The sequence below is a fragment of the Canariomyces notabilis genome (genome assembly GCF_033297395.1).
Source record: "Canariomyces notabilis strain CBS 508.74 unplaced genomic scaffold N656scaffold_3, whole genome shotgun sequence".
In the NCBI taxonomy this organism is placed as follows: Eukaryota; Fungi; Ascomycota; class Sordariomycetes; order Sordariales; family Chaetomiaceae; genus Canariomyces; species Canariomyces notabilis.
In genome coordinates, this window is record NW_027041825.1 from 641,797 (window position 1) to 661,403 (window position 19,607).

Sequence of the window (19,607 nt, forward strand, 5' to 3'; positions counted from 1 at the left end):
AGTGAACATTCGCAGACTCTTGTTCAGGGTCTTGACTCCAGGACAACAAAGAGAATGGTGCTGCATGAGTGCTAGAATACCTACGAAGGTACAAAATCTGAATCTCTCGGACATGTCTTCGATCAAGTTAAGATGGCGGTCGCTGACTGCATAGGGAAAGCCGTGGTGACCATGAGCCTTTTCAAGAACGGTGGCTAAAGTACTGCTCCAAAGGCAACATCATCGTCAATTCATCATAGGTGTTTGATTCAACCAGTGATAGACTTCGCTCTCTTCTAAATCTCGGAGGCGACGGAAGTATTCAAACACTCTCAATAATTATATGTACAGCCATTATCTCTTGAGTGGGGATGGTCACTCTACGTTGCCTACCCCTACGGCCTACCCCTATGACCCAACCCATCATTGATGAATAACATCGCATCTGCTGTTAGACAAAGGAAAAAGCACTCCTTGGGTAACTGACCTGCCCATACGTTCTATTGCTGAAGCATCGATACTGAATAATGATGATGTTACACATGAAACCGTTACGACCAAGTCATCCACTCCGCTGCAATAAGCAGGCTTGAATGATGGTCCATTTCATTTACTCCTTCACTCGCCCTTCAGCTTGTCCTGTTTGACAGTAAAAGCCATTTCGAGCAGATCCTGCTCCTCCTTGGTATGTGAAGCCTTCAGACCGGTCGCGACCGAGGCGCTAGGGTTCCGCCCAGCATACATAACATGCTTGCGGTCGTGGTACTTGGTCTGGTTCAGGAGCGTTTCAATGCGCGGCTGCGTGTAGCTCCACGCGCCCGCGTTGAGCGGCTCCTCCTGCGCCCACACGATTGTCTTGGCGTTGGGGTACATGTCCAGGTTCTCGCGTAGCTGTTCCCAAGGGAAGGGGTGCAGCTGCTCGATACGTGTGAAGGCAACATTGTCAATCTTGTTGTCGGCGCGGTACTTTTGCAGCGCCGCGTACACCTGACCGGTGCACAGGATCACACGATCAATCTCCTCGGGAGACTTGATAGCGCCCGACTTGTGTGCCGGGTCGGGAATGATCCACCTGAACTGGGAGTCGCCGATGAACTCCTCAATATCGGACCGGGCAATTGGGTGACGCAGCAGCGACTTGGAGAAGAAGAGGATGAGGGCTAGAATTGTCATGGGTTAATAAGGACACGTTCATGATCATTCATTTCTTGAACGGCGAACTTACGTTTCCGGAATTGCCGGTTCATCTGGCGCCGGAGAATGTGGAACAGATTGGACGGGCTTGTCATGTAGGCGACCTGCATGTTGCAGTCCTGGTGTTGACGGTTGAGCTTTTCGGGCGAGGGGAACACGCGAGGATCCTCGTTACAGAGCTGGAGGAAGCGCTCCAGACGGCCTGAGGAGTGCTCGGGGCCCTGGCCGTCGTAGCCGTGGGGCAGCGACATCACGAGACCGGTGCGCTGCATCCACTTCTGCTCGCCAGAAGCGATGAACTGGTCAATAATACATTGCGCGTTGTTGGCAAAGTCGCCAAACTGAGCCTCCCACATGACGAATCCGTTGGGGTCGGTCAGCGAGTAGCCGTACTCGAAGCCGAGTGCACCAAACTCGCTGAGTGACGAGTTGGAGATGACGAACTTGCCCTGATCCTTGCTGACGTGCTGAAGAGGCGTGTAAGTGTCTTCAGTCTCCTGGTCATGGAAGACGGCGTGACGCTGCGAGAATGTGCCACGCTCCACATCCTGGCCCGAAACACGGACGTGGCGACCCTCAGTAACCAGAGAGCCAAAAGCCAGCGCCTCGGCCGTTGACCAGTCAATGTTTTTGCCCTCAACCACCGACTTGGTCCGGTTGGCGAGGATACGCTTCAGATTGCGATGAAGGTTGAAGCCTTCGGGCGCGGTGCCAATGACCTCGCCAATGTGCTCCAGAGTCTTCCTGTCGACGCCGGTGGGCTTGTGCGGCAGCACCTCGGTGGCCAGCTCCTTGGGCGACTTGAAGCCGTTCCAGGCGCTCGTGGTCCACTCCTTGGAGGTGGGCTGGTAGTCCTTGGACTTGGAGAAGCTCTCCTCCAGCATGCCCCACACCCACTGCTTGTGCTCCTCAATGTCCTCCTTGGTGAAGGTGCCCTCTTTCAGGAGCTGGTCGACGTAAATGTCGATCTGGGGGGTCTTCTCCTGGATGCGCTTGTACATCAGAGGTTGAGTGAATGACGGCTGGTCTGTCTCGTTGTGGCCGTGCTTCCGGTAGCAGACCAAATCAATGATAACATCTTGCTTGAACTCAGCCCGCCAGTCGGCGGCTAGCTGGCATACGAAATTGACAGCCTCAACGTCGTCTGCGTTAACGTGGAAGACGGGGGCGTCGATAGCCTTGGCGATGTCGGTGCAATAGGCTGTCGACCGAGCGAAGCGAGGATCCGTCGTGAAGCCGATCTGGTTGTTGACCACCAGGTGGATCGTGCCGCCGGTCGAGAAGGCCGGGAGGGAGTGGAAGCCGAGACACTCGTAGACAACACCTTGGGCAGCGAAAGCGGCGTCGCCGTGCAGGAGCACAGCCATGGCGCTGCGGTGAGTCGCCTCGTCGTTGTTGTAGTGCTGGATAGCACGGACTTTGCCGAGAACGACGGGGTCCTCGGCCTCAAGATGGGACGGGTTGGCCACCAGGGACAACTGTACGCGCTTTCCGGAGGGAGTGGGCCGCTCAAAGTTCATGCCCAAGTGGTATTTAACGTCGCCAGAGCCCTCGTCTTCTGCGCCAGCCGTGCCGGCAAACTCGCTGAAGATGGATTCGTTGGGCTTGCGGACGACGTTGCTCAGGACGTTGAGACGCCCGCGGTGGGGCATTCCAATGACAATATCCTTAACGCCATAGTCGACGCTGCGATCAATTAGAGCCTTCATGCCGGGTACCAGGGTTTCGCAGCCTTCCAGGCCAAATCTCTTGTCATTGGGGTATTTTGTGGCCAGGAAGGCTTCGAAGCTAGAGCTCCAGATAAGGCGGTCCAGAATCCTGCGCTTCTCGTCGATCGAGTACTTGAAGGGCTGGGGCACCTCAAGGCGCTCGCGCAGCCAGTCGCACTTCTCGCGGTCCGGGATGTGGATGAATTCAACGCCATATGAGCCGCAGTAGATCTTCTCACAGGCAGCGACAATCTCGCGGAGCGTCATCTTCTCGCGGCCCTCGCGCCTGAAGCGAGGCAAGATGCCGGGGCCCAGCGTGTACTCGGTATCCAGGTCTTTCTCGCTGAACTGGTAGTAGTCGAGCTCAAGCTCCTTGGGCTTGATGTTGCCAAAGCCCTTGGAGGCATTGCGAATGCCGAGGGGGTCGATCCTCGACTTGTGATGCCCACGGGCCTGGTATGCGCGCACAAGCAGCTGGACCTTGAGATGGTTGGTGATGTCGGCGCCCTCGCCGATGCCAACACCGGCGCCGGCTGCGAGGCCAACGACGGCCTGAGTGCTGGGCACCAAGGATGGCGGCGGAGTGAAGGCCTGGGAGATGGGCATGTCGCCGCTCTCCATGTTCTTGAAGTAGACCTGCCATGATACGTGCACACTCTTGGGGTCCCGCTTCCACTGCAGATACATCTCATCAATGTAATTGGCGGTATTACCCGACAGGAAGTTGTCGTTCGGGTCCGGCGGATTGTGAAGAGCGCTCTCGAATCGTTTTTGGGCGGCGACGGCGAGGGGACGGCGGCTGGCGGCGAGCTTGAAGCCGGCCCGCGACGAGACGGTAGCTGTCGAGAAGCATCGTGACGATGAGGATGCGGCGCCCTGGAGCGCCCGGATGGAGGTGCGCAGCATCTCGGCCGGGTATTAGGGGGGGGTCGTAAGGGGGTTGCGGGTTATGTCTTCGGCCCTGGTGACCTCGATGAGAAAAATATCGACGGCAACAGGGGAACAACGGCTCGTGTGGATGCACCTATGCGATATCGTACAGAGAAGAGCGCAAACCCAAGAAAGAGCGGCGGAGTAAGTCTCGGTGCGATGTTGGCACAGAGAAAAAGAGAAACGTGGAAACTTTAGATCGTCAAGAGACGAAGCGTCAGAGTTGAGGACATTGGTTTGATACCTGTCCTTCGAAGTGCTGAGTGGTTTCCCGGTTGTTTTTGCCTCGATGCAAAAAATTGGGCCGGGCCTGGGAAAAGAGTCAAAGGGCAGGCGTTGGACCGAAGAATGATGACGGCAATTTTTCAGCGAGCGACCCAGGGGGAACAGAACTGCAGGTGACCCCTGTCGGGTCCATACAGCCAACCAAAAACCGCGCTCTCACCGTGCCATGCTCTTCGCTGAGCCGGGCTACGGTTCTACGGAAGCAGCCTCAGCTCTGACAGCCGACTGCAAGTCCTCAGCTTGGCTATTCTTTGGGTCAGAAGGGTGCTCCCGCTTTGGTCAAAGAATTCGTGCTTTGTCATATCAACTATGCACATCTGAGACGTTGACGAATTGAACTGATCTAGCCAGTGATCCGATTTGAAGAGGAAACAATCAGAGAAGCTGCAGTTGTGCCCTGCACAACGGCGCATTTGCACATCTGCACATCATCACAGGAGCCACAGAACTAGAGAGAAAGCTGCGCTTGACCTCACATCTCGAATCTGCGATTGGATCCGGCATATCCACAAATCCACGCCGGCTTGGATCCGGAGCCTAAGCAATACCGAGGAGCGGAGCCCGGCTATGACTACCAGCTACGTACCATAGGGTGGTTTTCATCGCCAAAGGAGAAGGGAATCGTGATTAGCTATACCCGCATCGCCTGGCATCGTACGCCGTCGGAGAGCCAGCCATAGCCATAGAAGCGGGCATCACCCGCCGCCAGTATGGCGCTCCCGACCGGGAGAGCCACGTACAAGAAGAAGGATGGCATCCTCACGCTGACAGACGACCGGAAGGCGCTGATATGGACGCCGCTGCCTGCGACGGGCCCGCCCACCGTGTCTCTGGTCCTGGACAATATCATGAACCTGCAGCAGACACCAGATACATCGCCAAAGGTCATATTGAAAGTCATTGAGAAGCCGAGGCCGGGTGTAGGTGACGGCACCACACCCCAGCAGTTTCTCTTCCAGTTTACCTCGCCCACCGATGCCCGGGCCGAGGCAAATGCAATCAAGACTCTGCTCTCCCAGATACTGGCCGCTGCCCGTGAGAATGACCCAAATGTGCCGAGACCGGTCGGCGCGCCTCAGGCCGGAGCCAACGGCGGCGGCGCGTCGGCGGCCATGTCGTTTGCCAGCACCGTAAATGCCAAGGCACCAGCAGTGCGATGGTTCGACGACAAGACGCTCAAGGCCGATGTCGATCTCCAAAAGTCTCTGATGAAGAAAGACGCGGCTCTGGCCCGGACGTACGCCGACGCCCTTGCTCTGAAGCCCGACTCGATTCCTGTGGCCGCCTTCAACGCCCAGTTCTGGTCTACCCGCGTCGGGCTTCTTCGTTCCCACGCCATCGAGCTCAACCAAAAGAAGGGCGCGTATAATGTGCTCTCGACCATCAAACCCCGGACAGAAGACGGCCAGTTCAAACTCAACATCTCATCAGAGCAGATATCCATGATTTTACAGCAGCACCCCCTTGTACGAAGGATATACAACGAGAACGTTCCCAAACTCACCGAGAGCGAGTTCTGGTCTCGCTTCTTCTTAAGTAAGCTGTTCAAAAAACTGCGCGGCGAGCGTGTGACGGATAATGACAATGCCGACGCCATCTTCGACAAGTACCTCGATGCCGATAACTCATTTGGCTTTGCAAGCAAGATTACGGCAACCCAGCATGTACCCCATATCATCGATTTGAAGGGAAATGAGGAGAACCAGGGCGGGTTTCAGGGCGGCAACCGCAAGGATGCCGAGATGCGGCCCCGCGCCAATGTCCCCATCATCAAGACGCTCAACAGCCTTAGCGAGAAGATCATGGCCAACGTCGCGCCCACAGACCTCGACCCATCCTCTACAGACGGGCTTGTCGATGATGTCCGGACCTTCAGTGAACTCACCCTGCGGGACCTGCGCGGCGATGCCGAGACGTCCCACATCATACTTCACGTCAAGGAGCAAAACAACTTCTTTTCCAAGCAAGACGCTCAGGCAGAGGAGGCCAAGGTTTACGAAAACCAAGTCCCGTCAGAAGTCCTCTTCGAGGTCCAAGCCGACCTGGAAACGCTAGACGGCGATGGGTCGGGCGGAATAGATCTCCGCAAGGCCATTGGCGTCGACAACGAGAGCGACAGCGACACCGAGGTCAAAAAACCCCCCCGCGTCGGGTCCCGCAGCGCCAGAAAGCAAGCGCAGGACCAAGTGCTCGAAGGAATGCGGAAGAAGCGCGCCGAGACGTACGGCAGCTGGGGGGGCGACGGGGATGACGACTCGTCGCCCATGGGCATCCCGCCCGACATTGCGCAGCGGTGCTTCCTGACCAACGCCACGACGACCGAGTTCCTGAAGCAGTTCTGGAACGCGTTCTTGTCGGGCGACCCGGCGCGGACGCAGGAGCTCGCGTACCACGTCGAGTCGCTGCGGCGGTCGGCCGAGCGCATCGACGCGCTCGCGGCCGAGGCCGAGAGCATCAGACAGCAGCTGATAGACAAGCGGATGCGCGAGATCAAGGAGCACTATCAGCGGACGCGCAAGAAGATCCGGTGGCAGCCGCCAAAGGGGGGCAAGGACTCGGTCATGGCGCTGTTTGAAGCGACCTTGACGAATCTAAACACTGCACAGGCCTTGTATAACTCGGCGTTTGGGGTGGCAAACGGAAGACTCAAGTAACCCATAGATTGGCGATCCTCAGGGGGAAATCGGCACAAGGGACAGAAGGACGACGCTGCATACCAGATTGTAGAAGAGGGCTGCATGATTGATGATACCATGGTCAGCTTGTATAGAACAAAATAAACGTAAAGACAAAACGAATCATATTTTCATCCAACCTTGTCATCCCTGTCTAAGTAAGGTACTACAATACGGTAATGCCAAGTATCTACAAAAGGGTGCTCATACATGCATGTACAATACAGTACACCCACAGCGCCGAGACGCCCATTAAACCCGCGCCTCGAATGCCATCTTTTGATATACATACACTTTTCATCCTGCTAACAAGCAACACGCCGGCGTCTCTATGCGACACCGACCTGCCTCACCCTCGCCTCCTCGGTGCCCACCCTCCCGGGGACAACCTCGAAGCCCATACTCCTTCTCCCTCTCCTCTTTCTCCCCGCATCGCCATACTGTTCATCAAACTTGCGGATCGCCTTCAGACTGTCCATGTCCTCGCTGATGCTGGCGCTGATCTCCCTCAGGCCCTTGTCGAAGTGCCTCTTGTGCAGCACGCGCCGTTCGGGGAACCGGAACTCCTCCTCCCCTTCCTCACCACCGCCTTTATTCTTGTCAAACTCTTCTTTGGCGCGCACCTCTTCCCGGACGGCCTCCATGGCGGCGCTGACGCAGAGGTTCTTGAGGTCCGAGCCCGAGTAGAGGTCCGTCTCGACGGCCAGGGCGGCTAGGTCGACGTCGCCGGCCAGCAGCTCGTCCCTGAGCATGACGCGCAGGATGGCCTCGCGCTCCTGCCGCAGGGGCAGGTCGACGAGGATCTTGCGCGGCAGGCGCCGCAGCACGGCCTCGTCGAGATCAAACGGCCGGTTGGTGGCGACCATGATGAAGGCGCGCATGTCGGATAGGCCGTCCCACTCGCGCAGGAACTGGGTGATGGTCTCGCGGTGAGCGGTGCGGCCGGGGCTGTTGTGGCGGGCGCCGAGCAGGGCGTCGGCCTCATCGAGGAATATGACCATGGGCGAGAGCTTGCGCGCCAGGCTGAAGAGGGCCCGGACATTCTTCTCCGACTGTCCCAGCCACATGTCGTTTATGGACGCGGCCGAAACCTCCAGCATGTTGGCGCCAGATTCCTTGGCGACCGCCTTGGCGAGCAGCGTCTTGCCCGTCCCCGGCGGCCCGTAGAGCAGGCAGCCCGGGATCCGTTCAGTCTTGAGGACGCCGTAAGAGAAAGCCTCGGGGCGGATAAGGGATAGGGAAGTAAGGCCGATGAGCGAGTCCTTCGTCTCTTGCGGGACGATAATGTCGGCAAAAGTGGTGTGGATGTCTTTGGCGTTGATTAGGCCGGAAAGCAGTTTCTTTTCGTGCTGATCGTATTCTTTGGAGGAAGCGGAGGTGGAGGAGTTGGAGGAAGGGGATGGCGGCATGCCCCATTCATCTGGGGAAGAGGAGGAGAAGATGGAGGAGATAGAGTCCGAGCTACGTCGGGAGGTGAATAATGGGGAGAAGTAAGGGGGCACGACACCGGGATAGATAGCGGACCAGTGCTTGTTCCGGTCGGACATGAAGTCGAGGGCGTATTGTAGGTGGCCGAGACCAAAGCTCCGGAAGCGGGGGGTGCGGCTACCGACCATCAGGGACGCGAGGCGGTAAACCCACTGGGCGTCGTAGAGGTGGCGCGAGAGTGTCTCAACAAGGTTGTCGTACTTGCCGTCAACGAGGATGCGTCCGTCCTCGAAACGGATCTGCCGGCCAAAGGCAATCTCTGCTTTGTTCCCGAGCATGGCCTGGAGCATGTCCTCAATGTTGCTGATATTATCGCGGAAGTTGTCATAGTTCTCCATCCACTCGCTCGTTTCTGACGCGTGGAAGGGGATGACATGGGCGCCATCTCGGCCAATATCGATCAGCTGGTCGCGGTACTGTGATGACGTGATTATGTTGCCGGACGAAGAGCCGACAAGAACGACCGGTCTACCATTTGCCCACATGCGGTCGACAATAGACCGGAGCTTACTGATCACTGTCCGGTGCAGCGAGTTTAGCTCTACATAATCGTGGACGTGGATGATGAGGTTACGGTCAGGATCTCTGGGGGCGGCGCCCGTTATGCTGCGTTTAGCGTCGGCAGAGGCAATCATAGCCTCCAACGCACCGGTGATTTTGATATCTTCCCAGCGGCCATCGGACGAGACACCTATCAGGCTGTCCCTTGAGGAAGATAGGAAAGACCGCAACCGCGACGACGAAAGCGCAACACCAACCACGCCGATCTCGTGCTCAGAATCGTTGTCGGGACGCGGCCAAAGGCGCCCGTTCATCTCAGCAGCCGCATAGCCGAGCATCGAGAGAGAACCTCGGGCAGAATACAGGTTCTGGCCGAGGTGTTTCCCGACGAGGTTTGCGATGGTGTAAGCGTCCATGTGCACGACATCGGCCTTTAGGTCGGTAGCCACATCATTGATGACAGACTCTGCCACGCTCCGACCCTTGCGGTTGAGCACCGACAGCAGTGCCACAGGGCGCCGTGGTTCTTGCTGACCAGGGGTTGTCGTCTCCAGCTGTGACCGCACTGCAGCGAGAAGCTCCATGCAGACGGGATACTCTGGGTCGGGCCTGTTTGCTAACGGACTGCCGTGCAGTGCACCAGATCCCGGCACGGAGTCGGAGCGGAAATTGGAAAGCCAGCGCTGGGCATCCCCTGAGAGTTTCTCATCCGACCACCAAGACAGCCTCATGATGTCGTCCTCCCTTGTCGAGTGGTGCTGTCGCAGCCTCTCGATGTGATCCGGATTCGCCGACGAGTGGTGTACAAGTGCGAGAGCCTGCAAAAACGCAGCATTATGAACCGCCCGGAAGCGCCTCACGAGCTTCTCGGCGTTCTCAACGATCGCTCCGGGGCGTCGTAACCTGTCCTTCCAGGCCTCAACGTCGGCTTCGGTCAAGGCGGCCCTTTTGAGGTGTGAGTCGAGCAGCGCCAGCACATGTTCGCGGTCGCTCTGGTCTAGAGGAAACAGCAGCGTGCTGGGGCTGCCGATTGGGCGCGACTCATAGAGCGAGACGTGGTCGCTCACGAACCATGAGGGCAGGCGGATGGCCACCAGCTCATCGCCACGGTTCCGGTTGGCACGGGCACGAGCTGACCCGTACCCTTGATGCCTCAGCCTATCCTTCTTGGCCTCGGCGGCTTGCCCTGGCGTCTCGCCTCGCCCGCCCTTCTCGCCGGCATCGTCGTTGTTCTTCTTGTCGGCAGAAGGTTCTTCAGCATTGGGGTCGTCGGGCCGGCCCCGAGCGGGCGAGGAGGTGTGGAAGCTTCGAGATCTTACGGCAGAATCGTACCGACGGTGGGAAGGAGCATGGTGATGTGGCAGGGCGCAGAGGACGATAGCGGTGGCACTCGCATTGGCGTGAGCAGGGACGCGGGGGAATCGATGCGGTCTCTTTGCCGACAGCAGGGCTCGAGCCCCCGAGGCCGTAGGCATCAGAAACGACTCAATTGGCGAAGTTGGGATTACATGCGACTCAATTCAACCGTCGGCGCCCCGGAGATGGCGAATCCAGTAACTAGCCGCGTCGCTGATCGCCGTCAAGGTGTTGGAGAACACCTGAGGTCAGTGAGAATTTCTTGGCCTCTGTTAAATTTGGCCGCTGTCAGCCGAGATCTTGGCATCGGGTCGGCAGGTGCAGGGGTACGTAGCGTGAACGTTAGGCCCACAACTGCAACCACGGCCCCCGTTATTACCATCCCCCAAGCCACCTTCAGTTACATGTAGAAACTGAAAGCCTTGATGTAAGGTACCTTGGGCTGGAAAGATGCTCTAGTCGTCAATAACCCCACGAAAGGCTGGGAATGCACTAGAAGTATATGTTAGTAGTCGCTTTTTCTTGCTATTCGGTGCGGATCAAAGGAGGAGGAGTCAGGGAGTACTGTGGCCTCGCTAGCCATATATATGTATGTAGTTACGATAGGAGTACCGGGTTCACTCTGGTTAGAGTTACAGGAGTCTGGCTTGTATTCAGGCATTCATTATTGACATGTCTCGAATTAGAAGCTGGTTTACTCAAGAGAACGCATAACAGATGCCATTGAATTCTTTTGGCTGCATCGTATATCGCTGATTTATTGCCACACCTTCTGCCCTGCTCTCCCGGCATATGTCCAAAAGGTACCAGCGGCTTAGCTCGCCGCCGGCTTGATACCCATCTTGAAGACAGGGCTATCGTCAAAGTTGTCATAATCGTGAAACGCAGCAGCCTGCTGCCTCGATATCTCGACTTCCTGCCCCCTCGCCAAAACCCCCTTATCATAAGCATCCATAGCATCCTTGAGCGATATTTTTTTCTCCTTCACGTCCACCATGCACTTGACGAACTCGTCGGCGTCCTTGATGGCGAGGTTCCCGCCCTGGCCGCGGTGAAACGTCATGCTGTGCGCTGCGTCCCCCGCCAGGGTCGCCCTCCCTCCTCTATTGTCCCACTCCTTGGGATGCCAGATGCGCAGCCAGTCCGGCCCAATAGCGACATCGTCGGCCAACCACTCGACGACCGACTTGTAGGGATCCGCCCAGCCGTCGATGTGGGCGCGTAGCCTCTCAAGGCGGTTAGGGGAATTCTCCTCGTCCTCCTTGCCCGCGATCGGCCACGTCACCAGCACATAAAACACCCACGTCTCGGGCCGGGCCAGGTCGGGCTTGTCCAGCAGGAACAGGCCCATGTACATGCCCTAAGAAATTATATTAGGACAAAGTCTCCTAAAATGTGATCGGGAAAATGCCTCCCTTGGGGTGCAGCGCCACGTCGACGCTGGGGTTCATGACCGAGTCCAGCCAGCGCGCCTTGTCAGCGGGGAGACTGAAAGAAAAGTTCATGAAGGCGTAGGGCAGCACTTCCTGTGCAGCCGCCTCCTCGCCCAGCAGGCAGCGCCGCACCTGCGAGGCTCCCCCGTCGCAGCCCACAAGAAGGGTGCCCGTTTCGGTGGTGCCGTCTGCAAAATGCGCCGTCACTGACTTCTCTGCGTCGTCGTCATTGCCATTGTACGACACAGAGACGAGCCGCTTGCCGTACTGGACATCAAGCCCCGCCGAGAGGACCCGCTTGGTCTTTTGGATCTGCATGCGGCGCACGCCGCCCGGGTACAGGATGCGGATCTTGATGTCGCCCGTGAGCCCGTCGCGGATCAAAACACCTTGCTCCCCTGCAGACGACACGGGTAGGGATGTGTCGGGCTGGCAGGCTTGCAGTTGGGAGACCAGCTCCGGCGGTAGGAGGCCCTCGAGGAGTGGTAATGCCCAGCTGAGGGTTATCCCCCAGGCGCGGTCGCGCGGGACGGTCTCGCGGTCGACGATGGTGCATGAGATGTTGTGCTAGGAAAGGGAGTTGGTGTTAGGGGGTAGTACTAGTAGGTAAGAGTGGCTCGATGTGTGCCAGGTCACTGGTGAGCCAACTTGCCTTGCGTAGGCCATGAGCGATGGCTATCCCGGCAAGACCTGGTATGGCATCAGACATCGCTACTCCCAATATGCGTGTTTTGATCCAGACTCACCGGCGCCGACCACAATCACATGGAGGGGCTTTTCCCCCATTGTAATCTGTTGCTAGAAAGTGGTTCAAGTCCCAAGCTTGTGGACTTTCCAGGGGTTGGAAGGTGGCAGCCCCAGTAAGTTCGCTAAGGGTTACCTATGGATTTCCGCCACGGTAAAAGGTTGTTGCTCTGAGTTTCTCGTGATCTATAGAGTGGTATCGTGGTATGTATGTACGGTGTCATAGCAGCACCGATTAGCGGGGTTTATTAGTCGTTTGGACATGGGGCTTGGGAAAATAGGAGTAGAAGACGCAACCTGGAATCGGCACCACTGCGGACTTCCCCATGTCAACCTAACAACACCCAAGTGACCCAACATTTCCACACTCCGCACCATACCTACCGCGCTTGCCTTTCAGGATCGCGGGTCTGGTATACTTACACAATTACCATGCCCGAACACGGCGACATGCCCGAATGGAACCCGTCGGCCCGCGCCGAGACGCCCACCCCTCCCCAACCCATTGAGTGGAATTCTCAAGATGTCGATGAAGTATGTTTACGGCATGACCTTACGGAGGGAATAGTTGCTTACATTAATCAGGTAAAACGCAAGCTCATCACGGCCAACCACATCCTCCACCACCATGGAGTCGTCGACGGCTACGGTCACATCAGTGTGCGCCATCCCAGCCACCCCGACAAGTACCTTATGTCCGGCTACCTCGCCCCGGCGCTTGTCTCGTCGCCGGATGACCTCATCGAATACTGGATCAATGATTCGTCACCGGTATCGCCACATGCCAAAAAGGGCTATTCGGAGCGCTTCATTCACGGCATCATGTACGCCATGTACCCCAAAGTGAATTGCGTAATCCACAGCCATGCCGAGGCTGTGCTGCCCTATGCCACGAGTGGTGTCCCGCTGATGCCCGTCATTCATATGGCCGGGTTCCTTGGTGAGTAAATAGCAACTCCTGCTGAATTGGACTAGATGGCGAATGGCGAAGGTTCATGGCAGGACGCGAACAGGAAACAATGTTCCCGTCTTTGATATAGGGGATTCATACTCGAGCTCTTGCCCCGACGAACAGCAGGACCTCCTCGTCCGGACTGCGAAGCTCGGCATTCACCTCGCAGAGAAGTTTGTCAAAACTCCTAGGGACCCTAGTTTCGAATCCCACTTTCCACCAGACCCTGACTACTCGGTCGTCCTCATGCGACGACACGGCTACACAACGCATGGGAGAGACATCGAGACGGCCGTGTACCGAGCCATCTACACAAAGATCAATGCCACCGCGCAGACCAATTCCATGATTCTCCGGGGGGCGCTGCCTCCTGGGGTGAAAGCCAAGTTTGAATTAGAGTTTCTGACCGACGAAATGTGCAGAGGCTGCTCCAGAATGAATGAAGGTACGCACGACAAGCCGTGGAAGCTGTGGGTGGCCGAGGTAGAGAACTCATCGTTGTATACCAATCGTGGATGAGTCGAAGCAAACATGGACTGCCATAGGTAGATCAGATAGATACCTACTAGTAGGCTCCTGGAAAAGTCACTTAACGTAGGACTCCATATCCTATGATTCCTATCGTCCTCTGTGAAGATAGGAACCCAACCTAAATCTCCACCCCCGTCACCCACGCCACCCCAGCCTTGACAATCCTCTCCACAACATCCATCTCTTCCTCCCCCCTCGGCGCGTACACCATAGTCCACCCACTGCGCACAAACTTCAGGGGAAACCTCTGCCCCCATCCAGCCTCGATAACCTTGCGCGCATCGGGCCCGCTCAGCCAGACATGCAAACTTCCGTCAGACGGGTGAGCGTGGGCAATCTCCCTCGCCAGCATCCTATCCTCGCGCGCCTCCGGGTTGAGCGTCGGCAGCTCCGCCCGCGCGTAGAGTCCCTCGGCCCACCCCCCTTCGGTGTGACTCGGCCGGTGCTGCAGCAGGTCCGGCCTTTCCTCGGCCAGCCGGACCACCAGACCCAGAAGCCTCCCACGCGTCTCGGCGGGGATCGGCTCAGGTACTTGCCGTTGCGGCATGATCCGTGGCATGATCCGTGGCCGGGGCCCGACACGGGGTGGTAAGGGGGTGCGAAGGTACGAGGGGCCGGTGGTGGATAAGGGGGAAGGGTCCAGGAGGTTTGGGCGGGTGAGGAGATGGTTCAGTCGAAATTTGGTCATTCGGAGGTAGCCACTGGTGGAGATGTAGGTGGTGAGTTCAAGTTGATGGAAGGTTGGAGCAAGTTAGTAAGGTACCTCCACGTTGGTGGCGTGCCGCCTGTGCCAAAGGCCTTCCAGGCTAGGAAGTCATTGATTGTCCTGTGACGACATGTTAGCTTTTGACAGGTTCAAGTTGAAACTGATGTGAATGAATAACTGACCATGCGATACCCAATATCGCAGTAGCACACAATCCAGTTAGGACCGGCCTTGAGGAGACCGCAGAGATCAGGCGGTCGATTATCTCGGCCATCTTGGGTGGCCCTGGTTTGATTTTGCTCAGTAATTCGAATGAAAATTGACAGGTTGGGTCTAATGATATGAGAAATAGAGGTGAACGATGAAAGTCGGGTCATAGTGTTTGTTCTTTTGGTCTTTTCGGGTGTACCGTGGGGTGGTCCGATCCGATTAATCATGGCTGGAGGTGGCTTGTGTAACGCTTGCTCCATCTCCCTAAGCTACTACTTCGTAAAAAGAGGAAACTCACGGTGCATCATGATTGTAAGTTGCAACAAACACACCGTCCTCTCCGCAAGAATCCAATATCTGAGATTGGTGCTGTTGGCAAACTCCCGGTCAATATAAGATAACTATACCTTTACCCCTGAACACAGTCAGCACCCATTACACACCACTAGAACTTCGGTTACCGACGGAATAGACAGATTATAAACTGGCACCTGGAGCCATCAAATGAAATTTAAATCTTTACAAAAGGTGGTCATTCTGCCTATGTATCAGGTAGGAATTGGGGCGAAAGGTCTCGTACTAGTACCTTACATTCTCTACATTAATTGCTCATAAAGTGACGCAGATCGAGAAGGTCATTTACATTGAATTCCGAGCAGAGATTCTGGCATAGAACACAAAGAATTTTATTGTATCCATTGACTATAGTCCATGTACTATGCGCTGATAACTACCAGTTAACCAGGGTAGTACCTTAGATAGCCCCCTTCACCCTTTGGCCACTTCCCCTAGCTCTAATGCGGAGTTAGTCAACAATCAACATTGACACACGATCATCTCATTTTTATTTGCGATTGGAATCAGTTACGTCCTGTATGTCATCTCAGCGGCTTGACTGCCAGTACCGGGAGTACACCCATGCTTTAAGTTCCTCAGGAAGACGATGTCTAAGTCTGGTGCCGTCCTTCGGTCCCAACAGAACGGAACCCAATCAAATCTGTTTCTCCTATGCCGGTGAGGAAGAGGTAAGGCTTACGTGGGGGTTGAACTTGAGAAGGTCCAGTGACTCCATTCTCCTCGCAACATCCAAACCACCAGACACCAGAAGAGGGGCGGAGCCACGCAGCAGAAAGACTGATAAAGAGCACCATTGACTCGGTCTAATCCGCCGGGGACCCTCCTGCATCAACCCAACAAACAGGCAACTGATTTTTCTACCATCAATTCTCCAGTCAATCTTCATCCAATCGTACCTCGAAGCCTCCGTCGGTAGGTATTGATGGCGCCGCAGATCAAGGGTCCCAACGACTTGCTTTACACCGGCGAAGCATTCGATGGCACAACCCAGAGCTTTACACAATCTTCGCGGCTGTGGATGATGAGGACTTCATGTACTATGCCCAGGTAAAGGAGCGCAAGCTCAAGATCCCGATGGAGCAAAGGTCCGCGCTTCTGCAGTTGGTTCCCGATGAGGATTTCTACCCAGAGCTGCCCTCCAATGCGCAGTTCATGCTGGCCTCGGAGGAAGCAATGCAACCGGCAATCTATACATCAAGCGGCCGAACATGAGGGATTACGATGATTTCAAAGAATTCGATATATGCAAGGGCATGCATAGTATAATGCTCGACGAGCTGCGCGCTCTGGAACGCATCGCTCAAAACCCCCACCCCAACATTATCCGCTATCACGGGTGTCGCGTACGACGAGGGCGCATCACTGGAATTGTCCTTGACCGCTATGAGAAAAATCTGGACCAATACATTCAGCGCGTAGGGCCGTTGGTCGACAAGGCCCCATTCATGGATGCTCTTGAGGACGCTGTCCGCCACCTCCACTCTCTTGGGCTCGCTCATAACGATATCAACCTTTCCAACATTATGGTCAATGATGCAGGCATGCCTGTTCTGGTCGACTTTGGCTCCTGTAAGTGGATCGGAGCCAGGTTGGGACCGAGCGGGGGCACGCCGGGGTTTGCTGAAAACGATGGCGAGTTCGACACGTCAGAGGCGAGCCATGACCCTTTTGGACTTGTCAAAATTCGGGAGTGGCTGGACAATCCGGTGCCCATGGGAAGGGACGACCCGGGCCTAAGGACAATCAGGCGCCCATGGACAAGCCTGTACCTCTAGACAATCCGGCACCTGTGGAGGACCCTGTACTTATGACTTGAAAGTTGATGTATGCCTGGGCGTTTGTGGTCATGATGGTATACCTTATGTGATCAGTGGTAGGAAGGGTACCGTATAACTTGCCTGTACAGTTCTGGTATTGGCATAGTCTATCCGTGCGAGCTAGGAGTAGAAGGTTCTATGGCGGAGTAAGGCATGGAGTTAGAGATAACAGTTCAACATTGTTCACGTTATACGTTTATAGCAAGTCTTCACGATGGGCATGCTCTTTACAGGTGCTCTCTGTGCAGTACAATACGACTCTCGACAGGATTGCCCTTAGAGCCCGTCGATCTAATAAGCATCGGGAACTTGACTGGTCGACAGGCACCTTATCGAGTTGAGAAGACGAGATTCTGACATCGTAGGTGAGGTATGTTACTCGTATAGCCATGGTATTTCGACGCTTCGCGACATCTGTTAGTGCAACATATGATTTTCTATGCCCTTAAGAGAAAAGGAGGTAGAGTAAATGAGAGAAAAGAAGAACATTGTAGGAAAGAAAGGAAGCAAAAAGGTATGGTCAAGCTAAGAATCGAACCTGAAGGCTAAAAAAGAGGGTATGAGCCTAGACAGCAGTCTGGGACTGTAACACCCATCAACCAGAGGCCGTCCAGGTATTTTCTCAACCCTACGCTGGAACCGCTACACCACGACGCCGTTGAAGCGTAGCAGTTCCTGTTGAAAACTTGTTTGTTGACCTAACCTATATATACCTCTTAAAATCATCATCTCTACTACCGCTCTTTAACAGAAGATCCGGCCTGACGTTGTCCCTCAGCAGTTCAACTTTCTAAAGTGCAAAGATTTCCTAGAGGATCATAGAGAACAGCATGATCTACTGCTCCGTGCTGATTCTTTCGGCTCAAGTCCAAGGATTTGGGTCTGTCTCGTCATTCCTGTCTGCCTGTAACATTGGAAACGGCGATGGCTAGAGGCCACCTATTCATCTTCCTAGTGTTCACAACCTGATAGGACTACGCCCTAGCTGTACGTTATACACAGAGTCCCACTTGGTGCTGGCAATCCTGTCGAACATCTATAGCTATTCGGAAATGCAGCGTGTATCGCTCATCTAATATGCCGCGAACACTTCCGACTCACTTCTTGTCGGAGCCGTATATAACGGCTCCTACAGCTCAAAGTACCCTCACGCGATGATTCACATCTGGGATGATAGGCGCAAAGATAGAGCGGAGCTCCTTGCGAGACAAGGAACGGTGCCATCAGCGCCGCAACGCTGGTAACATGCTCTTTCTCTAGCTTTCCAATTCCAGTGTCATGACAGTATCCTAACCTGCCAGGGCCTGACGACACCATCGTCGCCTGTGGTGACTAACATCTCCTCCTCGCCCTTCCGCTCCGTCCCTTGATCAAACCGCTTACACCATGTGATGTGGTTGATCTCATACGGACCGTGTGCATTGGGAACGGTACCCAGCACTCGCCAGCTGCTTGTCGAATTGGAAGTACCGTTTGCCGCTCCCGACACGGATGCAAGCTCGGTCCCCTCATCGTCCTCAGCATAGAGCGCAATGACCCCATCACTTCCAGTGCTGGCCACCATCCCTGTTTCGGCACTCCAAGAGGCGGAGTAGACATCCCTCGTATGCACCTTAGGCAGCACTGCTGTGCAAACCCACTCCTCCCTGATGGACCGTCGCATGGTATTCGGAATCCCAGCAAAGCCAGACTTGAACGGATTATCCCCGCCTTGCTCCTTTCCCTCCTCTTCCTCCTCAGGTTCCTCCTTTAGCGTCCAGATCCTTATCGTCCCATCCGCCGAGAAGGTCAGCAACCTGGGAAACGCGCCGCCCTTCCTCTCCCGTCCCTCCCATTGCAGGCCCCAAACGGTCCCCTCATGCCCCTCCAGCACGGCAACACAGACCCATTCTCCATCGGCATCCTCCCGCCATATCCGCACGGTATTATCATAACTGGCACTAGCCAGGACATCAGAACTGTAGTTATGCCGCCTGGCCTTTGCGCCGGGCAGGTCAGGACACCACGCGACGGCTTTGACATCGCCGTCGTGCTCGTTCAGCACTGCCACAGTCTCCCATTCCCCATCGTCGTCGTCCTCTCCCTCGCCACCACCACCAGGGTTGCCAACATCCTCCCATATCCAAACCGACTTATCCCTGCTGCACGTAGCGAGGAACTGCCCGCTTGGGGAAAACGCCAGCCCCTTCACCTCGTTCTCATGCCCTTCCAAAACAAGGTTAAACTCCCACTCCTTGTCCCCCGCATTATCACCATCATCACCATCCTCATCGTCATGATCATCCTTCAACCTAACTTCCCTCTCCAACCCCTCCCCATCCGCACCCTCCTCCCTTTCGGCCTCATACCCATCCGAGTCCCCATAGCCATAACTCCACATACCGGCGGTGGCATCAAAGCTGCCCGTGACCAACCTAAGCCTATGCACATTCCTGCCGGACGAGGGCTGCCAGGCGACGGCGCGCACCGAGCGGGAGTGGCCCCCTGTCAGGGCGCTGTGTTTGGTGAATGTGGCGAGGGAGAAGATGGTGGTGGACTTGGCGTGGGCGGTTGCGAGCAGCGGGAGGGTCGGGTGCGGGACTGAGGACCAGGCGCGCTGGTACAGGTCTGGTTGGAAAGGCGGAAGGGGGGTGATTGCTGCGGATTTTTGCCCGGGGGCCGCTGTTGCGACGGGCGATGCCATGATGGCGGGCGGTGGGCAGGTTGATTTTGCGGTATGCTGGTGGGGTTGGGCTGGAGG

General features: G+C 56.0%; 8 protein-coding genes across 8 annotated transcripts; 3 read left to right on the top strand and 5 right to left on the bottom strand.

Moving 5' to 3' along the window:
• Positions 1–214: 214 nt before the first annotated feature.
• Positions 215–4,181, bottom strand: N656DRAFT_775579 (2-oxoglutarate dehydrogenase, E1 component). Its single transcript, XM_064814466.1, has 2 exons — positions 1,205–4,181; positions 215–1,139 (listed from the first exon to the last, which is right to left on the bottom strand). Exons 1-2 carry the CDS (start codon positions 3,786–3,788, stop codon positions 598–600), a joined length of 3,126 nt encoding a protein of 1,041 aa, XP_064673213.1. The 5' UTR covers positions 3,789–4,181; the 3' UTR covers positions 215–597.
• Positions 4,182–4,807: 626 nt separating this feature from the next.
• On the top strand, positions 4,808–6,751 carry N656DRAFT_702916 (uncharacterized protein; the record flags this gene model as incomplete). The annotated part of the gene is made up of 1 exon (XM_064811064.1): positions 4,808–6,751. One exon carries the CDS (start codon positions 4,808–4,810, stop codon positions 6,749–6,751), a length of 1,944 nt encoding a protein of 647 aa, XP_064673214.1.
• Positions 6,752–6,911: 160 nt separating this feature from the next.
• Positions 6,912–10,340, bottom strand: N656DRAFT_775581 (AAA-domain-containing protein). The gene has a single exon (XM_064814467.1). It carries the CDS (start codon positions 10,234–10,236, stop codon positions 7,102–7,104), a length of 3,135 nt encoding a protein of 1,044 aa, XP_064673215.1. The 5' UTR covers positions 10,237–10,340; the 3' UTR covers positions 6,912–7,101.
• Positions 10,341–10,786: 446 nt separating this feature from the next.
• Positions 10,787–12,525, bottom strand: N656DRAFT_775583 (FAD/NAD(P)-binding domain-containing protein). Its single transcript, XM_064814468.1, has 4 exons — positions 12,297–12,525; positions 12,203–12,240; positions 11,533–12,117; positions 10,787–11,477 (listed from the first exon to the last, which is right to left on the bottom strand). Exons 1-4 carry the CDS (start codon positions 12,334–12,336, stop codon positions 10,932–10,934), a joined length of 1,209 nt encoding a protein of 402 aa, XP_064673216.1. The 5' UTR covers positions 12,337–12,525; the 3' UTR covers positions 10,787–10,931.
• A 68-nt stretch (positions 12,526–12,593) lies between these two features.
• N656DRAFT_746884 (arad-like aldolase/epimerase) lies at positions 12,594–13,852 on the top strand. The gene is made up of 3 exons (XM_064812932.1): positions 12,594–12,828; positions 12,880–13,234; positions 13,308–13,852. Exons 1-3 carry the CDS (start codon positions 12,727–12,729, stop codon positions 13,763–13,765), a joined length of 915 nt encoding a protein of 304 aa, XP_064673217.1. The 5' UTR covers positions 12,594–12,726; the 3' UTR covers positions 13,766–13,852.
• Positions 13,768–14,846, bottom strand: N656DRAFT_775591 (uncharacterized protein). Its single transcript, XM_064814469.1, has 3 exons — positions 14,666–14,846; positions 14,541–14,603; positions 13,768–14,478 (listed from the first exon to the last, which is right to left on the bottom strand). The coding sequence occupies exons 1-3, from the start codon at positions 14,755–14,757 to the stop codon at positions 13,896–13,898; spliced, it is 738 nt and encodes a 245-aa protein (XP_064673218.1). The 5' UTR covers positions 14,758–14,846; the 3' UTR covers positions 13,768–13,895.
• Positions 14,847–15,768: 922 nt separating this feature from the next.
• On the top strand, positions 15,769–17,118 carry N656DRAFT_775592 (kinase-like protein). Its single transcript, XM_064814470.1, has one exon. It carries the CDS (start codon positions 16,259–16,261, stop codon positions 16,823–16,825), a length of 567 nt encoding a protein of 188 aa, XP_064673219.1. The 5' UTR covers positions 15,769–16,258; the 3' UTR covers positions 16,826–17,118.
• A 1,034-nt stretch (positions 17,119–18,152) lies between these two features.
• On the bottom strand, positions 18,153–19,505 carry N656DRAFT_690817 (WD40 repeat-like protein; the record flags this gene model as incomplete). Its single annotated transcript, XM_064810647.1, has 1 exon — positions 18,153–19,505. A coding segment is annotated over one exon (1,353 nt), but the record flags the coding sequence as incomplete, so codon positions are not given.
• Between the last annotated feature and the right edge of the window lie 102 nt (positions 19,506–19,607).